The sequence below is a fragment of the Brachypodium distachyon genome, chromosome 1 (assembly GCF_000005505.3).
Source record: "Brachypodium distachyon strain Bd21 chromosome 1, Brachypodium_distachyon_v3.0, whole genome shotgun sequence".
NCBI lineage: Eukaryota > Viridiplantae > Streptophyta > Magnoliopsida > Poales > Poaceae > Brachypodium > Brachypodium distachyon.
Window position 1 is genome coordinate 10,917,409 of NC_016131.3, and position 20,802 is coordinate 10,938,210.

At 42.5% G+C, this 20,802-nt stretch overlaps 3 protein-coding genes across 8 annotated transcripts; all 3 read right to left on the reverse strand.

The window, feature by feature from the left end:
- Positions 1–322: 322 nt before the first annotated feature.
- LOC100826412 (serine/threonine-protein kinase STY13) lies at positions 323–5,414 on the reverse strand. Its single transcript, XM_003562000.4, has 6 exons — positions 4,732–5,414; positions 2,304–2,425; positions 1,513–1,715; positions 1,255–1,429; positions 1,040–1,174; positions 323–934 (listed from the first exon to the last, which is right to left on the reverse strand). The coding sequence occupies exons 1-6, from the start codon at positions 5,018–5,020 to the stop codon at positions 728–730; spliced, it is 1,131 nt and encodes a 376-aa protein (XP_003562048.1). The 5' UTR covers positions 5,021–5,414; the 3' UTR covers positions 323–727.
- Positions 5,415–8,919: 3,505 nt separating this feature from the next.
- On the reverse strand, positions 8,920–13,951 carry LOC100829164 (GDSL esterase/lipase EXL1). The gene is made up of 5 exons (XM_003562007.4): positions 13,599–13,951; positions 10,613–10,743; positions 10,259–10,492; positions 9,624–9,876; positions 8,920–9,371 (listed from the first exon to the last, which is right to left on the reverse strand). Exons 1-5 carry the CDS (start codon positions 13,912–13,914, stop codon positions 9,184–9,186), a joined length of 1,122 nt encoding a protein of 373 aa, XP_003562055.1. The 5' UTR covers positions 13,915–13,951; the 3' UTR covers positions 8,920–9,183.
- A 1,296-nt stretch (positions 13,952–15,247) lies between these two features.
- LOC100831920 (organic cation/carnitine transporter 7) lies at positions 15,248–20,197 on the reverse strand. Of its 6 annotated transcripts, none has more exons than XM_024463046.1 (6): positions 19,986–20,197; positions 18,560–18,859; positions 18,043–18,280; positions 16,620–17,157; positions 16,331–16,533; positions 15,248–15,632 (listed from the first exon to the last, which is right to left on the reverse strand). In XM_024463046.1, exons 2-6 carry the CDS (start codon positions 18,814–18,816, stop codon positions 15,423–15,425), a joined length of 1,446 nt encoding a protein of 481 aa, XP_024318814.1. In that variant the 5' UTR covers positions 18,817–18,859; positions 19,986–20,197; the 3' UTR covers positions 15,248–15,422. The 6 variants fall into 6 exon arrangements, with proteins under 6 accessions (XP_024318814.1, XP_010232286.1, XP_010232278.1 ...); XM_010233984.3 differs by having other exon boundaries at positions 18,560–18,923; XM_010233976.3 differs by having other exon boundaries at positions 18,560–19,208.
- Positions 20,198–20,802: the final 605 nt, after the last annotated feature.

Consider the following 20,802-nt stretch of genomic DNA (forward strand, 5'->3'; position numbering starts at 1 on the left):
TGTTTTAAATTTTTGCGTGTAAAATCGAACATATAGGTAGTACCGTATGCATAATAGGAGAATCCTGCTGGTATTTACAACAAACCCTCTAAACGCAAGAGTAAAGAAAGCCGTGATGTTAGTACCGACAGCTTCGTTGGTTTTGAGTAGAATTTTGATTTCAAATTTTGATGTTTCCATCGCATAACAAGTTACGGATCAGCCATAGCTCCAATTAGGAAATAAAAAAATGAATTCTGAATCTCTTTCAGTCCAAACTAAGAGAGAAAAAACACTAGCCCATAAATTTCCAAAGCAAGTGAATGGTTGATGAAACATGCCATCATGCTAACCACACAAGTATCTTTATGCCCTTTATTGCAGTCGTTTCGAGTATACACAGCAAAGGACAGAAGACGTATCCAACTGTGCCGCCAAATAGACCCACAAAGGCAGCAGCAGTTTCAAGAATGCAAGACCTTTACAATTATGTGAGACCTCAGTTGTACAAATACAACATATGCGAGTATCCACTCACTTCACAATTACTATTACAACATCAAACTGCTATAGGAAGTATGACACGACCACAGTGGTCATATGAAAGCTGCACAGAACAACGTAAAGATGGAAAAGCAGCCAAAGGACTGCAAGCAACTGCACAAGTGACAATGGGAAGCATGCTGTTGAGCTCCCAGTCATGTCGATGGGCAAAGCATCACAAGGGAGGAGAGCACCGTGAAAAGAATTACGGGCCACGAGCCCTGGTGAAACATAAGCATCCGGATGACTGACCATCCGGTATCATGCCACCACCTTTGCTTGTGTCAAGAGCCTCCATAAGCTGCACCACCTCATCCATATCAGGACGTTTGTCAGGATTTGCATCCCAGCATTTACGCATAATATTTGCAAATGCACTTGGACAACAACGGGGTACGTCTGGCCGCAAATTCTGCCCACAGATGAGGAATTATTATATTTGCTGTATGTGTTTTGCATGATCATAGGAGAGAAGGGAAATAGCATGGCAGGAGTATATCTAGAACACATGACAAACCTGATGAACAACAGCAGAAGAGACATCAGCAAAACTAAGGTCCGGGTATGGCATGTCACAGCAATAGATTTCCCATAGACAAATGCCAAAACTGTAAACATCACATTTCCTGTTGTATGGTTTACCATCAAGAACCTGTAAATACATACAACAACACATAATTTTTATTTAAGCGGGGTATCATTCTGTGAAGGGTGAAATTTAGAAGGTCATACCTCTGGGGCCATGTAACCAAGTGTGCCTGTCGCGCCAGTCATATCCTTGGGATTCTGGGCCTCAACGCGAGCAACACCAAAATCAGCAATCTTAAGGTTTCGCTGTGTATCAAGTAGCATGTTTTCTGTTTTCACATCGCGATGTACAATCTTTTGTGAGTGTAGATAGCTTAATCTGAAAATGAAAACACCAGATATTACAAGTGGATTCAGATAGAAACAATGCATGGCAGTGATTTGAGCTCAAGTTTTTACTACCCTCTGGACAGATCCAATGCAAGCTGAACCACAACTTTGTATGCGAGCTTCCGTCGTCTGTTCTTTATCAGGTACTGCTTCAAAGTGCCTCCAGCGAGATATTCTACCACAACACAACATGCTCTAACCGGCAAGTTGGCACGTGCACCAGTGTCGTTGGCTGGAATCTTAAGGTCAGTGGTCCCCATAGATGCACCAACAAACTGCAAAAGAGATTACGACATGTATTTAAGTACTTTCTCAAATAGCCCGAAAGTACTGTGGATGATACCAGCTACAAATGTTAATCTCGAATTATAAGTTAATAGTCAGTGAGCTATCAGCTTTACTACAAGAACACGCACATGAATATGGACAGGATTGCTGAACTCAGGGGCGGAGGGAGAGGGGGGGGGTGCAGCAGGGGCCAAGGCCCGGGCCATGAAAAAGAAACTTAGTATGATCTGGGATTACTTCTACCTAAATCTGTGCATTTTATAGTTATGGCCCCCCTCAATATTCACACACAAAAACAACAGCCATAGGAAAATCTGCTCTTTGACGAACTGACTTCTAACTTCTCATATTCTATGCCAAAAGCTAGCCCAAAAGCATACGAGAGGAGGCAGCCTGCACTCATCCCTGGAACCGGCCGGTCCCCAACCATTCCTCCCCCAACTATCTACATGCGCCTGGGCTTCTTGACTTCTTCTCTAAATTTCCTTCCAATTTTTGTCCTTTTAGTCAGCCCTCCCAATCAAAATTTCCTGCCTCCGCCCCTGGCTGATATATAACAAGAATCTGAAATTCACCTTCGTAACATTTGGATGGCTGAGCTTATGCCAGACAGCAACTTCCTGCTTAAATGATGATCGTAAAGCAGCAGTTTCGGCTTCTGTGGCAAAACCATCCTCTCCCCAATCCAATAGCTTCACTGCATATAACAATGAGGAATATTATTCATTCATTCCATGAATCAGCATTGTATAATGTGCACAAATGTGGGGGAAAATAATGCCCAAATTGATGACGCAGCACAGTCGTAGCACATTTCAAGTAAAAACTGGAGATCTTAGTGATAGAAAAGTATACATTCAGTAAGAAAATAGGATAGATATAATTATGTAAGGCTTGAAGGATGCAACTGTAGGAAACTAGGAATATTTGTGCACTGCAATACAGCCATTTCAATCTTACAAAAACCACAATGAATAATGTGAAAGATTGTAAAGGGACGTCAAATCCCAATATGACATAGAAATGATATCTGAATTAGTATGCAGCCAATTTGCCTTAATTAAATTATAGAATTCTCCACAAAGCAAGAAGATCATCTCAATGTGTGCTCAATGGAACAATGTCTTCTTGTTTTTTGTAGCAAAACTACCAAACTGGAGACTCTGATAGATTAAACTGAAGTTGGCAAAAAAAAAAAAGCTAAGCTTGGAAAGTAAGTCCAAACAGGCAGTACCCAGTAGCAAAAGCTTCAGATAGCATTCCTTTCAGTTATAGTCAAATATATCAACTACTGAGCACGCTGCAGAAATGTTCTCAACAGTTTGGGAAGATTCAACAAAGAAGATCAATAGAGAAATATTAATGGAAATTTAAATAAATGGATGTTGAGACATCTCCATTTAAAGCAAAAACAAATTGATGTATAGTGGCAAGCGGCAACTGGCAAAGGTGCAAAAACTAGATGAACTAACAAGAGGGCGAGCTTTGAAGTGTGTTCAGATAATTTTATCTGGGCTGCAATCAGATAATTATATGCATATAGAGTCACAAAGTAAGCGTATATAGTTCTTGCCTATACATATTCAAAGTGGCGGAAAGGCGGGTGTTTGACTATAGGCCTGGACATTTTACTCGGTACTCGGCGAGCAGCTCGACTCATTAGGTGCTTGGCTCGGTAGGCTAACGAACAGAGTAGAGCAACACTAAAGAGCCTAACGAGCAGAGCTGGCGAGACTCGTGAGTATGCTCATTTTCTCGTTAATTTGTCTCCTGTAGCTTGTTGTCGATCGAACCAAAGACCTTTTGCTTTGTGGATGCTGGCATAGCTGCATGCCTTGTTGAACCTTTTATTTATTGCTTCTGTATGAGGACACCAGAGGATGTAGTATTTGTGATGTAATGGTTATTAGACTTATCAGTGCCGCTCGAAACTCCAGTTCTTCACTGCTGCATGCTGCTACTGTTATGGTTTATTATGTTGTTATGGTTTATTATGTAATGTTGTTGTATTGCTTTTCTTGTCATTATTTCTGCCTATATGCTGCCCATTTTTTCACTGTTAATGAGCTTAACGAGCGCCCGACGAACGAACCGAGCCAAACAGGCTATGATGATCGTTAAGGTCGAGCCTAACGAGTCAAGCCTTAACGAGCCGAGCATGCTCATTAGCCAGGCCTATTTGACTATGTTAACTTGCTAAAAACCAGAACAAGTGAAATTCTTGGATTCACAGTAGGTTGGCCCTTTATCAAATGTTGCTTCTACCTTGTAAAGGGCCTAGAAGCCCAACTAAACTATTTACTTGTTATGTGAATTATCAAGTGTAGGAAAGGGAAAAATATGAATTGAAGAAATCAAACCTGAAAGTACATAGTGGCATCTCGGTTCTAAAGACGAAAAACAAAACTAGAGGTGCCTAGAAACCCACTACACACATATTGTTGCCAAAAAACAATGTATTATGCGGAACCCAAAGAGTTAACATGAAGTTCTGGATCAAGTAACAGAACACCTGACTCTACCCCTTAGTCGGTGCTCCATTTTGTAGTTTGGTATCTTAGTATCTATTTCTGTTTTTAGCTTTTGAGTTGCACCGGGTTGGATCAACAGCCACCAAAGGTAACATAATGCGTGGAGTACTACTGTCACGCTTTGCTAAATAATTATGGTTAAGGCATCCATTTAGAATTTGGAGTGGGTTTAAATAAGCATGCCACCCTTGGGGGAACTGTATCCATTGATGGTTTTAAATCATTGGGGAAGGATTGGATACAATCAACATGAATAAACACATAGGATCATGTGTGCCACTTCTAATTATCCTAGAAATTGCAAATTTGTGCTTGATAATATCAATAAACACGAGTAATAATCATGTGTTATTCGATCACATAGCATCATGTGTGTCATTTGAACTGAATATGTAAGAGATCATACAATCAAAATATGAGCCCCTAATCAAGCAAAATCTATTCACATTTTTAAGTGCATTGAGATATATACCTGCAACATCCTGGCCATCGTACGTGCCACGGTACACTGTTCCATATGTCCCCTGAGCGATTACATACCGGATCTCCAGCTTAGCAAGGTCAATCTCCCAGTCCGCCTTGGGTCCCTGGGATTTGAGATTGGCCTTGCCCCATTTCTTGGTGAGCTGCTGCTCTAGTTGAATATCAAGGCTAGTGAGATCAATCTTGTCCGCGCACACATACGTGTCGCTACTTCCCAAGCTCCCGGACTTCTTCAGCTTGCTTTTTACCTCAGGAACCTCACTGGTGCTCGATGCCATCTCTCCGGGCGGGCAGCCGAAACTAGATTTGTCAAGAACTAAGTGGCAAGTCCAAAGACCAAGAGTTCCTTATCGGAGACGCAAAGTTGGTGCACTACAGAGCATCCCTGGGGGCACCAGATATTGAACCAGGAACTGCCTCCTTCACGCCAAAGCTCGCGAGATCCACGGGCGGAGGAGGAGGACCCAGTAGGGAAAGAAGAGCGGCTGCCCTGCCTTGATTTTTAACAAAAAGAGAATTTTTGATTTTCTGTCTACCTTGATCTCAATTCGGGAGCGATAGAATCGGAGGGGAGGTCAACTGGCGGCGGCGAGGAAGACGAACGAGGGGGCTGCTGGGGCTCTTCGCAGCGAGATGGGCTAGAAGGAGAGAGCGGTGAAGTAAAGAAGAGGAAAAAAAAAAGATATAGATAGGCTTCGGGCGGGGAAAAAGAGGAAATATCGCACGTCCAGAGCGTTTGTGGCAGATCCATTACATAGCTTGTTATAAATATTTTGAATTTTATGGAAAAAGTTTCGAATGAGTTTTTTTTTAACGCCATCATGGGTACTTTATTGATTATGAATAATAGTTACATCGTCCACTAAAGAAGTAACAATAAAATTTGAAGGATCGCTTCGACCTCTATGGGAAGCAAGAAGATGAGCAATACTATTACTCTCACTAAGACAATGTTCTATAATAACATGAGTAAATGACCTAGAAAAACTGTAACAATCTGAATAAATCGTTGCTGTTGTACTTGCCGAGACTCCTTCCGCTTGCATTGTCGTTACCACCTCCATGCAATCAGAATTGATCTGAATCCGTGAGCAGCCCATTTGGTCAGCAAGGAGGAGAAGTTTCGAATGGGTTTTTCTAAACAGTCTGGCCTGAAAAAAGTTACGTATATGGTTATCATTCCGTCCGAATAGTCGAATACTATATCTAGGGCTCCAGTGACCGGGTCCAACTCCTCATTTCCTTCATCTCCACGACGTTTTTACTGCGGGGCCTACTAGAGATACTCTAATTGTGCAAGATAAGGATTTCGTCCGAGGTTGCGAGTCGCAAGGATGCTGATCCGGCTGGAGATAAGAGCAACTCTAGCGGTTACCGAATTTAGTGACCCAAAAAAACGCGTATTCAGTCTACCGATCTTGTGTTTTCGGTTTCAATTTGACACGTGCAGACCAGATCTCCAATACCTAATCTGTAAAACCGAATCTCTACACCTGGCCCATCTAGCCCAGCCAAACCCAACTCATGTTCATCTTCGTCCTCCCGCACGACAAGGAAGAACGGTACGCATGTTCCTGGTTAAATCTCCAAATTTCAAACCATTTTTCCTCAAATTAAAGCCTGAGATTCAATCCTCATCAATCAACGAGCCGATTCACGGAAACGGTTTGCCGGATGGAGCTCCGGACAGGCACGGTCGGGGGCGACCAGTGGCGAGGTCCAGACTCCAGAGCGGTGGCTGTGACCTCGGAGGCGTCCACCGGAGCTCGGGAAGATGGCGGTGGAAGAGGGCTTGCCGGCCCAGATTCCGGCCAAGATTGGGCCGGGACCTCCAGCCGGGTCGGGCGCGGGGGTGGTGGGTGGCCTGGGGAGGTCGCTGTGGCCGGGTTGGGCGCCGTGGTTCAGTGGCGGTGGCTCGTTGGCCGGATCGGGGACACGGAGAGGAAGAAGATAAAGAAAAACAGTCTTTCTCAGCAGTTCGGTTGCCTGTTTCGGTTCGCTCGAGGCAGTGGAGATGTAAGGATTTGGGAGGGTGTATTCGGTTGATCCGAACTTTTTTGTCGATTCGGTACCATATACGGTTTCTGTTCTGGTCATTTTTTGGTACCCAAAACCGAAAAGTGACGGTTATTTGCTAGTTCAGCACCGTATATGGTATCTGCTAGAGTTACTGTTAGCGCGCCGGCGGCCGAGGAAAGGGGAGTCGGACAGATCTGGCAAGCGATGAAAAATAAGCTAAGGGGTGGAGATTGAAGAAGAGCTCACAACGTCAGCCTTGGTGACCGTTGGAAACTAATGAAATGAAACTCACTGGAACACCGTGCAGTTTGACCACGGTGTACGAACTTGCCGAGATGATCGCCTCAGATCAGATGAAAATTGGCGCAACCCGCAACAACATAAGGGCCACGACGTTTCTTGGCTACAAGGAAGCCCGTCGAATCTACACCAAGTCGTGCGAGATTTGGGTCAAACGAAGCGGTAGACCTCATGGGGAAAACTACGCAACAGTAGAGCGGGCGAGGAATTCAGGATAGCGACGATGTCTCCAGACTCGAGTACGGCCACGACATCCAAACTCGTCCTAATTAACAAACTGAGGATATCTGATTTGTCCTACCTCCTCTTAGGTGTCTCACAACAACTTGGAGTAGGAGCCAAGGAAGCATCTAGATATTTCAAGAGTACAGTACTAATCTTTTAACACAGTGGCGGACGCAACGTTACGGCATGGTCCAGCGGCCGCCACACCTACTATCTATCCATAAACCTAATGTATATAGTTTATATTTCATACAATTTATGACAATACTTGATTTTTTATTTTTGAATGTATTTGTTGAATACGGAGCAACATATACATAGTATTCTAGTGAGTTTGCATTGTACATGGTTTTTTCCTTTGTAAACTCCTATACATAGTATTCTAGTGAGTTTGCATTGTACATGGTTTTCTCCTTGGTAAACTCCGCCACACCTACATTTTTTTTTCATGTGTCTCCTATTGACCACAAGGAATCTTTCCATGCACCCGACTAGGGACCTAACCCTAACCTGGTCATACTATACAAGCCGGGTGAGGGGAAACCCCATCACATCTTTGAGATGAGGTAGAACTTTAGAGAAACCTCTTGCCACAAGTTGCATCACTCACAAATCTCAAAGGAAGAAACAAACCATTGGATCATCAATGAGCTTGAAGTTGTAGATTTTGTGGAAAGGCATAGAAACACATGACTTCTCGTTGCATGTAGAACCATAAACAAAAGATCACATTTATTGTCGGAGCACGGGTCTCTGGCACCGGGGACGTTGGACACCACCTTGTTGTTCGGTGAGGGGCGAGGCAAGCGCTCCGGCAAGCGCCGGCGTGACGAAAGACACGAAGTGTAGACAATCGGATTTACTCAGGTTCGGGCCAGCCGGAGGTGTAACACCCTACGTCCTGCTTTTAGTTGTATTCACGAATTTGTGTGCTCTTACAGATTGCCCGGGGGGTTCCCGAATAGGCTACTTGTTACTTACTAGGGTTCGAATCCCTTGACTGGTGGCATTGGTCCTCCTTTCATAGACAAGGAGATACCACAGGTGCCGATGCATGTAGCGTGACACATTAGCTATACGCGTGTCATTGCCACAAAAATTACTTTACTGTTGATCCACGCTGGGCGCCATGCAGCACCCAGGCCACTGTACACGATAAATAAAATGGACTTATAGGATAGCCACTCTAGTCTTGCTGAGAAAAATTAGCCCTGCCGATGTGACTCCTGTCGGTGCATTAAATGCACTGTGTCCGTTGTCTCGTCCTATCTTCACTGTTCTACGGGTCCTACCTGCATGCCCGAGCGCGGGTTGCGGGGAGCACACCCGGCCTGTTGTCGGGGCAGCGTGCCTTCCTCTTCCCGGGACCAGAGTTCCCGGGTACCCACCGAAGCGGGCGCTTCTCCTGTTCCAACTCTTGGCTTTGCCTTCGCCAATAACCGTCTCTTTGGGGCGGGCTCCCCGAGCTTATCCTTCCCGGAAGGCCAACCTGGTGGGGTTTCGTTACTTGCGACCCACGCGTCCCGTATCAATGGGACCCCGTGGGCCACTAGTACGACATTTATAGAATTAAATAAAGTCAATATGGTTCACTCAGATAAGAAGGCATCATTTTGCTAGTAGAACCAATAACAACACACTAAAATCGTTGGATTTTTAAGATCCCCCGACAAGTTGAGTGAAGCTTTTTATCATGATACATTTTCGTTTGATAAGGACAAGTTTGACATATGTTTTACACAAAGCTAGCCTTTTTTTAAGGCTAAAATATTCACCGGCTACATACACTTTCATACATGGTCAAATAATAATCCTAAAGTGGTAAGAGTGAACTAACTATCATATCAATTACAAGTTCTTGTAATGTTTGTTCAATCTTTCATGACAGTGAGTTTCTTCACATTAGATATTTCAGATCTTGCTGGATAAGCTTATCGACCACAATGTTATAGGCCTTCTCAGTAGGATGAAAGCTGTCCCAGAAAATATAATCATAAGCATTTGGACATGCAGGGTGATATTGAATGAATATTGCTGCATTTAGCACTGTGCTGCCACAACATCCCTCAGTTACCTCCTTGAAACCTATATATTAGAAGATTTCACGCTGGTCAGTGTTGCGATCACAAAATTTCCATTACCACATTTTCCTAACGACGAGTATATAAACAATTACATATATCATTTTGGTCAATTATGCAACTCTTGTGAATTTCATTCATCTATAGTTTTGTAAGATTACAATATTTATGAGGTTGTTTCTCATTGTTATATGTTAATATGGTTTTAATACATCTATATTCTAAAGTGGCAACTGACGGCATAATGTACACTCACCGTAAAGCCTAGGTTGTTGAATGAGATCAAGCAAATTGTAGTATATATCGATGTAGACAAACTTTGAGCCTTGAACACCCAGTTCCGCATTTAGACGATCTATTTCCTTTGAGATTTCAGAATTGAATAATTCTGCCGCTTGATTCCTTTGTGGCTCACATTCTCTTGACCCAAGTTTTCTTTGTGAAGGACAGCATCCAATTGGTGGAATCCCAATAAATCCAATCCTCTTTGCACCCATCCCATTCAATGTCTGTACGTAAGAGTATAAAAAGCTTAGAGTTGAAAGAATGAAAATAAAAGTAGATGGCTGAGTATTTATGGTCCAATAATAATTATAGAACATCCATATGCTCAGCCTTGTTCAGAGAAGTCGATGTTATACGAAATGTCAATAATCTAGTAAACTGCAAATAAATAGCTTGCATTTATGATGAACTAATGTTTATTTTCAAATGGACTACCAAAAATGGTCCATAGGGTTTGAGTACAAGGGGCATATGCATAACTTCAAATATTTCAAGACCATGAGAACTTTGTGAACAAACAGAGCATTAGACAAACTTTTTTTTGTCAAAGTACTATAAGCATAGAAATTTCCTAATTACGGTTAGAGTTTGAATAAAGTTCCTTACCATAGTAAAGTTGACCGCGGAAGATACAAGAAACTTCACATAGGAAGGAAGATCATACTGATGACGCCTCAAAGGAATTGTAAAATAATTATTTGCAAGGTCATTTGCTCCCATGACAGTGAAGTAGACGCCTTCCGAGATGACACGTGCCATCTCCTCCTCTCCGACTAAAACTTTTAGTTTCTCCTTATATTCAAGGAATAATTTAAGTTGCCCGGTACTTGACGTAGCAGTCTGAAGCATAAGAAGTTAGTATTTGCAATTTCTCATAACAATATGAGTTTCAGGGGGAACATAAAACGAAATATATGAGCCATCTATATTTTGAGATGCAACTGATAAGTATGACTTTACCGCGGGTATCGAAGTTAAGGGATCATATCCACTACCTCCAGAGGCAAAGGCGACTCCAGTGAGTAGGTCATTAAGTTCAAGATCCTCCCCAACATACGGAGGCAGTAGATCCTTAATTCCCAACTTAGAAGCTGTTTCATCAAGAAATAATTAAAACAAAAAACATTGGTAGCGATTAAAGTTTTTGCTTGGTGTAAGATTAGATGTGCACAAATAGTTGCTGAGCAAAGAGTTCAAACTTTAAGAGCTTGACCAGAACATGGTTTATGAATAATTTCATCCGGACACAATAACATAACATTTGTTACAAGACATGCATATCTTTTAATAGATGACATAATATCAAAAGAAACTTTTAGAGATACAATATTGAGTCAAAGAGTATAGTTTGGAGAAATGTTTTAAATATAGAAGAAAATGGCAATTATGCCATTAAGGTTTTGAATTTCGTACGTACATTTTTCTATCACGAAGGAGGCAATTCCTGATGTGCACTACATCTGATTGAATTAACTTGTTTGACCATGAACAAATTATACTATATCCTTCTCACATAAAAAGAAAAAGAATTTTTTAAGCGACAACGATGTGTAAGATGTATTGATGTATGTATATAAATAGTACTACTGTGGACTCATGTGTGTTATGAAGATATACTTAATTTGTCTATTAAACACTTCACCGAAAGAGATTAAATTGCTGCTCCTGAGATGAAGAAAATTGTCAAAAATACTTAATTTGTTAGAAGACTCTAAACAAGTTTCATGTATAAATGTAGATTGCAGACAAACTAATTATAAACATCTAAATATCAATGCCATGCCTACAATGCTCTAAGTTTGGTGCTTATATTTTTTATTTTTTGAAGTAATGAAATTCATTGTTTATACATAAACAAAACTAATATGCCACGATTTTACAAGCACACAAACTATTCGGATATTTTATATGTACAATGTTTTTTCTATTTTTATGTTAATTGTTTTTAGACCGAAAAATTATAGTTGTTATTTCACTTGAAAGATGTGGTGCGTAGTCACCTAGACAAGTAATAACTTCCTAGCCCCGCGATGGTTCACACGAACATATATGGATGAGATATACTCCAGCAAGTTCTTTTTTTCCTTATCCTTTTAAAAATCGAATCTGGTATTTTGTTAAAAAAAATCGAATCTGGCACACCTGTGACCACTGCTTTATTTTTCATCTCAAGCATGTTTTGTTTTGCAATTAATGTGCCTTAAGTATACATGGAGCACTTGCTTTCATATAAAATCGTGAAATAATCTGAACACCTTTTAGATTCGACTGACAAAATTATCTATGAAATGGAGGCAATGTATGATGCATTATGAGCTTTTGATATACCAATGTATGATGCATTATGAGCTTTTGCCATGAGTGCCTCCACAATGTATGCCAAATAACTATTTGGCATTTGGCATCGTTTTTCACCACCGTGAGGCCGGTGCTAGCAAGAGAATACTAGCATGCAGCTGCTATGCGTACTAGCAAGAGAATACTATTTCCTTTAGCTGTCTCTAATCTCCAGCGCCATAACTCAAAGAAGCTTGAGTTGAATGGATTTTGCCGCTCCCTGCTCTTCAAGTATCATGCCGTAGCAATGACTAAAGAAAAATCCATGCAAAAGAGAGGCAAGAGACAGATGAGATTTTATTTGTAGGCCATATGATTAACCGGATGCAGTACATTTATTTGTAGGCCAGGGGACAAGCCTTGCCTCTTCTTCATTTGCTTTTCTACCCTGACCAGTGACCACACGTTCCTTAATTGTTCAGCTGTGCAACTTAAACCAAAGAATTAATGCAACATACTGGCCGGGCCGCTCTCATGTTGAATTTGTTTCAGCTTCTTTTTTTGTTTCAGCTTTAACGTGGGCACACAATTACTAGTACAGAAAGGTTGTGAATGTATGTATGGAGACCAACCAATTTATAGTATTTGTTGGGTTTGCATTAAATGAGGAAGGAAAGAGAAAAACAAATGTACTTCCTCTGTCCCGAAATAAGTAACGTGGATTTGTATAAATTCCGTCCCGAAATAAATAACGTGGATTTGTATATATTTATTTTATTTTGGAACGGAAGGAGTAGGATGAATGCATCGTGCATGATAATTAACCGAATCGAGCCGATGGACTACATGCCACTGTAGGTACTCCGCGTACGATAGATGAACGTACCTGCAGGCTGCGAGCTACTCCTTCCGTCATGTATTAAGTGACTCAAATTTACCAAAATATGAATGTATCTATGTGTAAAAAGAATTTAGATACATGTAATAGAAAGTCACTTAATATGGAACGGAAAGAGTACAGTATAGACTAAACTGCATTTTGCCGCTTCTTCGCTCCCCTCATTTACATTCATTTTTGTGCAGTCTAACAGTCTAACGTGATATAGTATCATAGATATGACTATCTTTTCTTCTGATATTTATGTAAGTACAGTGTTTGGACTTGGGGTGCCAAAGTGCCTCCTGCACCCGTACTGGTACTGCAGGGGTACGCATTAAAGCAAACATATGGTTGATTCGTGCAAACGAACATGAAGGTACAGCAGCAACAGAGAGAGGGAAATATGTACTCTTCCAAAAAACAGAAATCCATACTACTCCCTCCATCTAACAAAAGATGTCTCATGTTTGTTAAAATTTGGATGTATCTAGACAAGACTTAGCGTATAGTTTTTTAAATTTAGTCAAAGTTGAGACATTTTTTGTTGGACGGAGGAATACATGTTTAATTTCTCATATTTGTGTAAGCAAAGTTCCATGATCGAAGTGAAAGTAAAGTAAAAAACGGCCATGCGCAAATATGTTAGCAATCAGTCAGTTTCCAAATCAACAGAAAGGGTCAAAAACGTTCTGCGCGCATGCTAGTAACACCAAAATTAAGTAGCATGAAAACCAAAATCGTGTACTCCGTAGGTTATATACATGTTGGTTGTACTAGTACGTAACGTACCTAGCATGTCTCCAGGGACCTTCCCGTTGGAGAACCTCCCGGTGGCCTTCCCGCCGGGGAAGTCCTGCCCGTACGGCGGGAAGTTGGCCTTGGCCTCGGTGAGCTTGTGGTTGTTGTTGCCAGGGTCGACGATCGAGTCGCCGAACATGAAGACGGCCGAGACTTTACTACTCGTAGCCACCGTGCCTGCTGCTCCATGGGCGTACGGGAGAACAAGCACCACCACCACCACCACCAGGCGGCTAACTATGAGACGGCCAGCGAGGAGGCAGAAAGACGCCATTGTTTTGCTTTCTTGTCTGCGCGTACTATACATGTTGGGGATGGATGGATCGATCACACCGCACCGCGTGGTGAGCTTTTATAGCGAGATACGAGTAACCAGCTGCTCAGCAACAGGAGTACTATAGTGGTATGGAGCAAAAAAAAGGTACGTGCGCGTGGCCGCGCACATGGAGGCGATGACACGATGCATGATGGATATGGTTGGTGGCTCGTCGTTGCATGAATTGAATGCCTTTTCTTTCCTGTAGGAGAGGACGGTTTAATGTAGGAGCGTGATATACGAGCGTTAGAATCATAGGAGGGGCGTGTACTGTATGATCGATGATGATATGCTACGGGGCTGATAAAGTTTAATGCGGTCTAGCCCTCCATGTTTCATGTGCTGCTGTTTGGTCCTTCTCCTTGGATCATTGGATGGAGACCTATCTGCAGTGCAGCTGCAGCCTTTAGAGCACTCAATAGTGCGGCCAGAGGCGCGCCTGACGAAAACCACCGGCGCCGGAAGAGTAGGCCGGATCAGCTGGGTGGAGTCGTGGAGAAGACGCGCCACCGGACCGGATGCTGGAGCTCCATCGGGGAGGCATGGGTGACAGTTGACACAAGGGCGCCATTGAACGCCGCGACTTGTCCCCCACCCGTGGCGCGCGGTGCACCATTAATTCGTCAATTCCTCTCCTCGGCACGTACCGATGATCTGAGCACCAGATTTTGTGTGTGCGTGCTTGAGAGATTTGGGGCAGGAGACGAGGAGGGAGATTGAGGAAGAGGATGACAGAATGCGGGGGAAATTGTTCAGCGCCCAGCTCCAAAAGGATGGTTACAATTCAAAGCTTGTTACAATGAAGTCGGTGGGTCATTAGTCCCCCCGCTCGTAGCCTGAGGTTTTTTTTACAGTGTCTTGAATTCTTGATAGCCCTCGTTTGCCTCTGTAGGTCTAGGGAAATCAACACAGATCATCTGACCAAAAGTCGGCAGGAGTTGGCGACAATCATCAAGAATTGCCGCTCCTGAAGCTCAATAATTGGCGCACTTCTTAGCCGCCTCAACAAACCACCAATGCAATCTGATTCCAAGCACAGTACTAGTAGCCTGTGAACGTCGTGCCATGGTTATTGGTCAAATCGCCAGTTGAATTCCCAGACGAACTGTTTCCTCTTCAGTTGTAGCAGCATCAAGCACATTAATTTGCACGAGACAGTTGGATTTCTTCTCCTGCACAATTGTTTTCTCTTTATCTTTTTTGGAGTAAGTATTAAGTCTAGCACATGCCCAACGGGGCGCCGAGACCAATCCCCAGAATTGATCCAGACGTTCTCACTTGCGGGCTGCAAACCCTCGTCCAAATAAAAGTCCAGCAACACGGGTAGTATCTTCACAGCAAGCTTTGCAAAAGGGAAAGCTTTACAAATGAATGCACAACTTTTTTTTACACCCCATGACATACATATTTTGCAGAATTTTCCGTCTTCATGTCAATACAATGCTACAGATATACACTGATGTATGAACTGCATGCTAGCTCATCTGAATGTATGGCCATCAGTCAATTTGGCGTCCCTTAGTTTCTACTGGGAAGAGAAGGCAGGCAACTCCAGCAAGGAATAACACCACCTCAAACACAAGGACAGCTTCCATTTGATGGCAGCTCCGTAGCATACCAACGGCGACAAGAGGGCATATAACCCCACCGATTTTACCAATGGATGTCGCGATTCCAACACCAGTCGAGCGTACTGATGTTGGATATACCTAGAAAAACAGGAAATCAGTTAGCTGGTACGGAAATCTGCTTCAGAAATAGTAGTACTATATATAGATTGCTTCAACTAATGCATGATCAGACAAACAAATTGGACAGGCTAACAACAGACAAGCAGATTGAGTTAGGGAGGACAGACGCCGCAGCGATGGAGAGCAGAATGCTTAGAAATCTAATCCCATGCTAGTGCTTTCAGTAAACTTTGATGTTCAAAATGGTAAAAACAAATTAGGCAACAGAATCTGCAAAACGACGAAATTTAAAAGTTGATTTAGCTAAGAAAATAGTGTTGCCCTTGTTCTTACATCGGATGGAAGTCTTCCAAAGTCACTGATAAAGCAAGAGAACATCATCCTACCATCAATGGCATGACGAACGCAGTAGAATGTTCTATTTCTATTAGGTTCTTTTGAGAACTCCAGTATGTAATGAATTAAGATCTAATAAAGGATAATTATTTACAACATGTGCTAGAATGATAAATCGAAAACATTGAATATTGAATAGTCAAAACTACCTTGGCGTGAAGATAAATAATTCAAAACTACCATTTGAATAATCTGGATATATGGATGCATACAATATTCATACTTACAACCAAAATAACAACTAGGTGGTATTTACGAAAACTATTACTACAAAGTCACAACGTTAAAGCCCATTTACTATATAAAAAATTGACACAGACCTCTGGGGCATATAAACATATGACTGTGGAGCTACCCATGGCACAGGCACGGGCACCGAATAGAAGGGCAGTTGTCAATAGCTCGTTCTGATGAAGCACAAGTGGTTCAAGGAAAGCACAGCATGTGAACAGCATGCACCACATTGTAGCTTTTCGGCCAAGCCATTCAACAAGAACAGCGGATAAAATTAGACCAGGAATCTCTGTTAGAGCAGTGGAGGAGATTAGTTTTTTGACATATTCTATAGCCAGTCATAATGGATGAAAAAAACGACTTACAATATGGTACCTGCTAAACTAGTAAAAAATGTATCTTTGTAAACGTTAGCATCTTCTTGACGCTGTGCATTTTGTAGCCTAGAAGGGCAGCGTCTATTCGCATCGCTTAGTTGCGTTGTCAGCAAGACTAGCCCGTAATAAGCAAAGGAATTTGCATAGTAAACAAACCAAAGAAGAAGAGTTGATCTGAGCAACTCTGGTGCCAATAGCTTTCGCAATGCAGCAACAACACCAGATTTGAAGCTCGAGGCATCGTCATCTTTGCGTTCTGTCTCTGTGACTGGAAGAAAATGATCTGTCTCGGTCTCAGACACGAAAGTGCTATGAACAACTTTGCTTTGTGGGTGGTATGTCAGAACTCCAGAAGGAAGAGCTGATTGATTTGTCATTGAGATTCTCTCAAGGACAAGTGTTGCATCAGACATTCTATTTTGTGCACAAAGAAAGCGTGGTGATTCTGGTGTGGTTCCAAAGAAAGGAAGCAAGAGAAAGCATGGAAGGGCGGTCAATGCTAGCAACCACCGCCAACTCAGTGTCAATATGACAACCTGCAATAGGAGCACAATTGAATAGTATGTTACATAATTATAAATCTGTAGGAACATGAATCACGAGTAGAAAGTTGCAAACACATTAATCTGAAGTTCAACGGGATGTCAGTTATTTTAAACTTCAAGAAGCAAATCAAAGTTGAGATGAGAAGGTAAAAGTGTGAAAAAGATGATGAACTCACAAGTGTTCCTACAGATTATTTATCACCATTCATTTTTTTACTTGTCAACTGAGACACCATGGTATCTAATACACACATACTGACCATTTTTTATTGCTATACGTTGTAAAAGTTATTATAAACATACTTATACAGAAGTACTTGTGATGATAAATCTATTGATACCATTTCTGACATGATAAATGCAGATCCTTTGGGGTATATAATATACTAGTGGTCAAAGTTGTAAGAGGTTTTCATCAAAGTCTCCAGAACTAACTGTTGTATTCTAAAATGACATATAAAAGAGAAATGAATTTATTTTTAGACAATAAACAGAATGAAATTATTATAAAGAGTACAAAAGGATGGATCAGAATTCACATGTACATACAGTCAGAAACATTCTCAACTGACACTCAGTTCCAAATAGTCTAGTTCACAAACCTGCTTGTATCTTATTCTTATATCTCTAGGTAAGCACTCCCTCCGTCCCAAAATAAGTGACTCAAATTTGTCCAAACATGGATGTATCTATACCTAAAAAGCGTCTATATACATGTAATAGAAAGTCACTTAATATGGGACGGAGGGAGTAGTATTTGTGCTGTTTATTCATATACTTTTCTATTTCTACATCCAAAATGAAACAGTGCAACAAGTTTAGCATGAGAATGTGAAAGCTACAGGTCACGTTAAGGGGCAACAAAAGATGCCATACCCATGCCAGTGAAGCCTCCAGGATGGTGCCAACAGTCCAAAAAAGGGAAAAAAGAACCATCCAAGTGCCACGGTTTTGTGCAGGAACAAACTCCAAAAACCAAGACGAAAACACATGCCCACCACCGACTCCTACTCCAACAAGAAATCGAAGAGCGAGCAAGCATAAATAGTCAGGAGACAAAGCACTTAAGAAACCCATGCCGCTAGTAAACAGAGCTGAAAATAGCAAAGCAGTCCTGAAACACGAAAAATATGAAGTTTATTCAGGAGGTGATTTGGTAAGTGGATGCAAGTATATTAACATATGCAGAGAAACGAAAGATGGATAATTTGCACATCTGCAATTCGAGGATCAAAATTCTTATCAATACTTAGGATTGCTAAGGTCATGACATTTGTTCAGAATCAAAATTCTTAACAAAATTTGGCATTATTAAGGTCATGACATCATGGATAATCAGAGTTTTTTGTTCAAAAACTGAAACATGGATGCACCACTTGTAACAGTAACTTACCTCCGCCCATATTTGTCGGAAACAAAACCCCAAGTGCATGACCCTGTTAGCATGCCAGCAAACACTACACTTGAGAGTAGACTCTCATCTTGGGCAGAGATTTCCCACTCATCCCGCACCAATGGTCCAACAAATGACAGTAGATTGAGCTCCATGGCTTCTGCAACCCAACCCATGCCTGCATAAGCAAGAACAAGTGCCTGGAATTTCCCAAACCCCATGGCTGCTAGTGCATCATCCGTAGTGTATGTTCCCATGTTATCAACGTTGTTTGCTTGATCGGTAGTTTCAGAACCAAGTCTGTAACAAACTTTTTGGTCAAGTATTTGCCCGTCTCAACTTCAAGCTGCAAACAGTATGCATCCTGCAGCAAGTTCATGCATACAGACCCAAAACATAACCAATATTAACTATGTAAGTGCTGCATATATTAAGTCTTCACCATTCAAACCTAAAAGTACAAAATACCACCAAAGCCGGCAGCGTTATCTGTTATCAGGCGGTACAGAATGGCCGGCTATGATTGCCACAGCCGGCGTTGGTTCAACACAACAGGCATAGGTTCTGCTCACTGATGGCTTGTTGCTGTGGAGTCAGAGCCACCAGGTCGTGTAAGATGGGTGATGGGCAACGACAATAACGTCAACTTCTACAGGATGAAAAATACGGTCATAAATCTACAATGACAAGAGGAAGAGCAGGGTCTTACTTAAATGCAACACAGGAAGCAAAGTGACCATCTGACGAAAAAGATAAAACCCATCCTTTTCAAAGCTTGTCAACACCCAGACCTTTATTTAAACCTAAACCAAAACACATTGAAATTAAGTTGCTCGTTACTAGTAACCTACAAGTCGTAAGGCCAATGGATTTCTGGCTCTATGAGCGGTCAACAGCGACGCTGGTTTTGCCTTTGTGTGTTTGGTCCGGCTGTGGCCGCTTTTAGCAGTTGCGGGGACAGGTGTGTTCTATCCGGGCTGTGGAGGAGCTGCTCGACGCCTGGTTTGTGTGCTGCCGCCGCCCCAGCTGCGCCGCCGCGTCCTCCCCTCCCCCGCCCCTCACCGCCCTCCTCCGCTCCTCTCCTCGCACGCAGTATGCACAAAGGCTCTTTCCTCCACATCTGATGAAGGCTAACGAAGCGTGATGATTCGACAATGAAGAATTCAAAAAAGGGGCGAGCACATCCACACTATTAAACAGACTCGCCGTACAAAAAATTATCTTGGATCTATTCGATTAAATAGCGCGTAACTCTAGAAGCCTCGAGAAAAATCAGTTGAGCTCGCTTGCTCACTGTGGTCAAAACACCCAGAGCTTAATCCGCACGGAAACGAATTAATACCCACGGCTACTATCTGGCATAAAGTTCCGAGCGAATCTTTCAATCGGCTTTGCACGTTTTATTACAGTAAGGGAAGGAGCGAACCGCGGATGGAAGATCCTCGGAGGAAAGCGGCAGCGGGGGCGCCCGACGGAGGAGGATGGGGAACGATGCTGCGATTGATTGCTTTGGCAGGAACGAATTCAGTGTTTATCTGAAACAAGGAACTCATCGTATGAGGTATGACGATGGGGAAGCGAAGAAACAAGAGTGGCGAACCGGCGATGACGTATGGGCGCTTCGGTTCGCTTCAGCGGATAAATTGCAGTTTCAGACGACTGTCTGTCCGGTACATATTAATTGTCTCAATTTTGTCCAAATATAGATGTATTTATGCCAAAAATACATATATATACATCAAGAGCTACACCATTATGCACAGAGAATACTGACCTTATAAATAGACCCTCTAAACAGGAGTCTATATGCATGCACTGAAGTTTCTTTCGGATCAGATCAAGGTCATGGACATAGTTGCAGTAAATCAGTTGAAATAATCATAAGAAAATACTTTGGGATAGAGGATTATATGTTCAGCAAACTCCCAGCATGTTTCAGGTTTCACCAAACTCTCAACAGGTTGGCCAAACAACAGGCTACGTAAACAGCAGGTTCAACTTCAGGAAAGCAAGCCGTGTGGTCGACGTAACATGGAGGCAGACGCCAGGTCGCCGTCGACTGGAGGCACCGCCGCGCAGGGGCATCACCATGGCCGTCCGGCCGCCAATGCATGGGGCCCGCGCCGCCGGGACACCGTTCTATGCAGGCACTGCCTTGGCTGACGCGTCTTCCTCCAACGATGGCCACTTTCCCCTCCGGCCTCCTATGCTGCAACAGGTAGCGGCGACGGCAAGGAAGGTGG

What these genes read in the sequence shown, in the direction of transcription:
- LOC100826412 (XM_003562000.4), bottom strand. Translation starts at nt 5,020, where the DNA reads ATGGCATCGAGCACCAGTGAGGTTCCTGAGGTAAAAAGCAAGCTGAAG. An exon ending in CGATGGCCAGGATGTTGCAG is followed by an intron (nt 2,426 to 4,731) that starts GTATATATCTCA and finishes TGTTATATGCAG; the next exon opens with TGAAGCTATTGGATTGGGGA. An exon ending in GCATTGGATCTGTCCAGAGG is followed by an intron (nt 1,430 to 1,512) that starts GTAGTAAAAACT and finishes TTTCATTTTCAG; the next exon opens with ATTAAGCTATCTACACTCAC.
- LOC100829164 (XM_003562007.4), bottom strand. Translation starts at nt 13,914, where the DNA reads ATGTATAGTACGCGCAGACAAGAAAGCAAAACAATGGCGTCTTTCTGC. An exon ending in CCGCGGTCAACTTTACTATG is followed by an intron (nt 9,877 to 10,258) that starts GTAAGGAACTTT and finishes TCTTACGTACAG; the next exon opens with ACATTGAATGGGATGGGTGC. An exon ending in TCAACAACCTAGGCTTTACG is followed by an intron (nt 9,372 to 9,623) that starts GTGAGTGTACAT and finishes TCTAATATATAG; the next exon opens with GTTTCAAGGAGGTAACTGAG.
- LOC100831920 (XM_024463046.1), bottom strand. Translation starts at nt 18,816, where the DNA reads ATGGGAACATACACTACGGATGATGCACTAGCAGCCATGGGGTTTGGG. An exon ending in TGGAGGCTTCACTGGCATGG is followed by an intron (nt 17,158 to 18,042) that starts GTATGGCATCTT and finishes CTCCTATTGCAG; the next exon opens with GTTGTCATATTGACACTGAG. An exon ending in TATGTTTATATGCCCCAGAG is followed by an intron (nt 15,633 to 16,330) that starts GTCTGTGTCAAT and finishes CTGTTTTTCTAG; the next exon opens with GTATATCCAACATCAGTACG.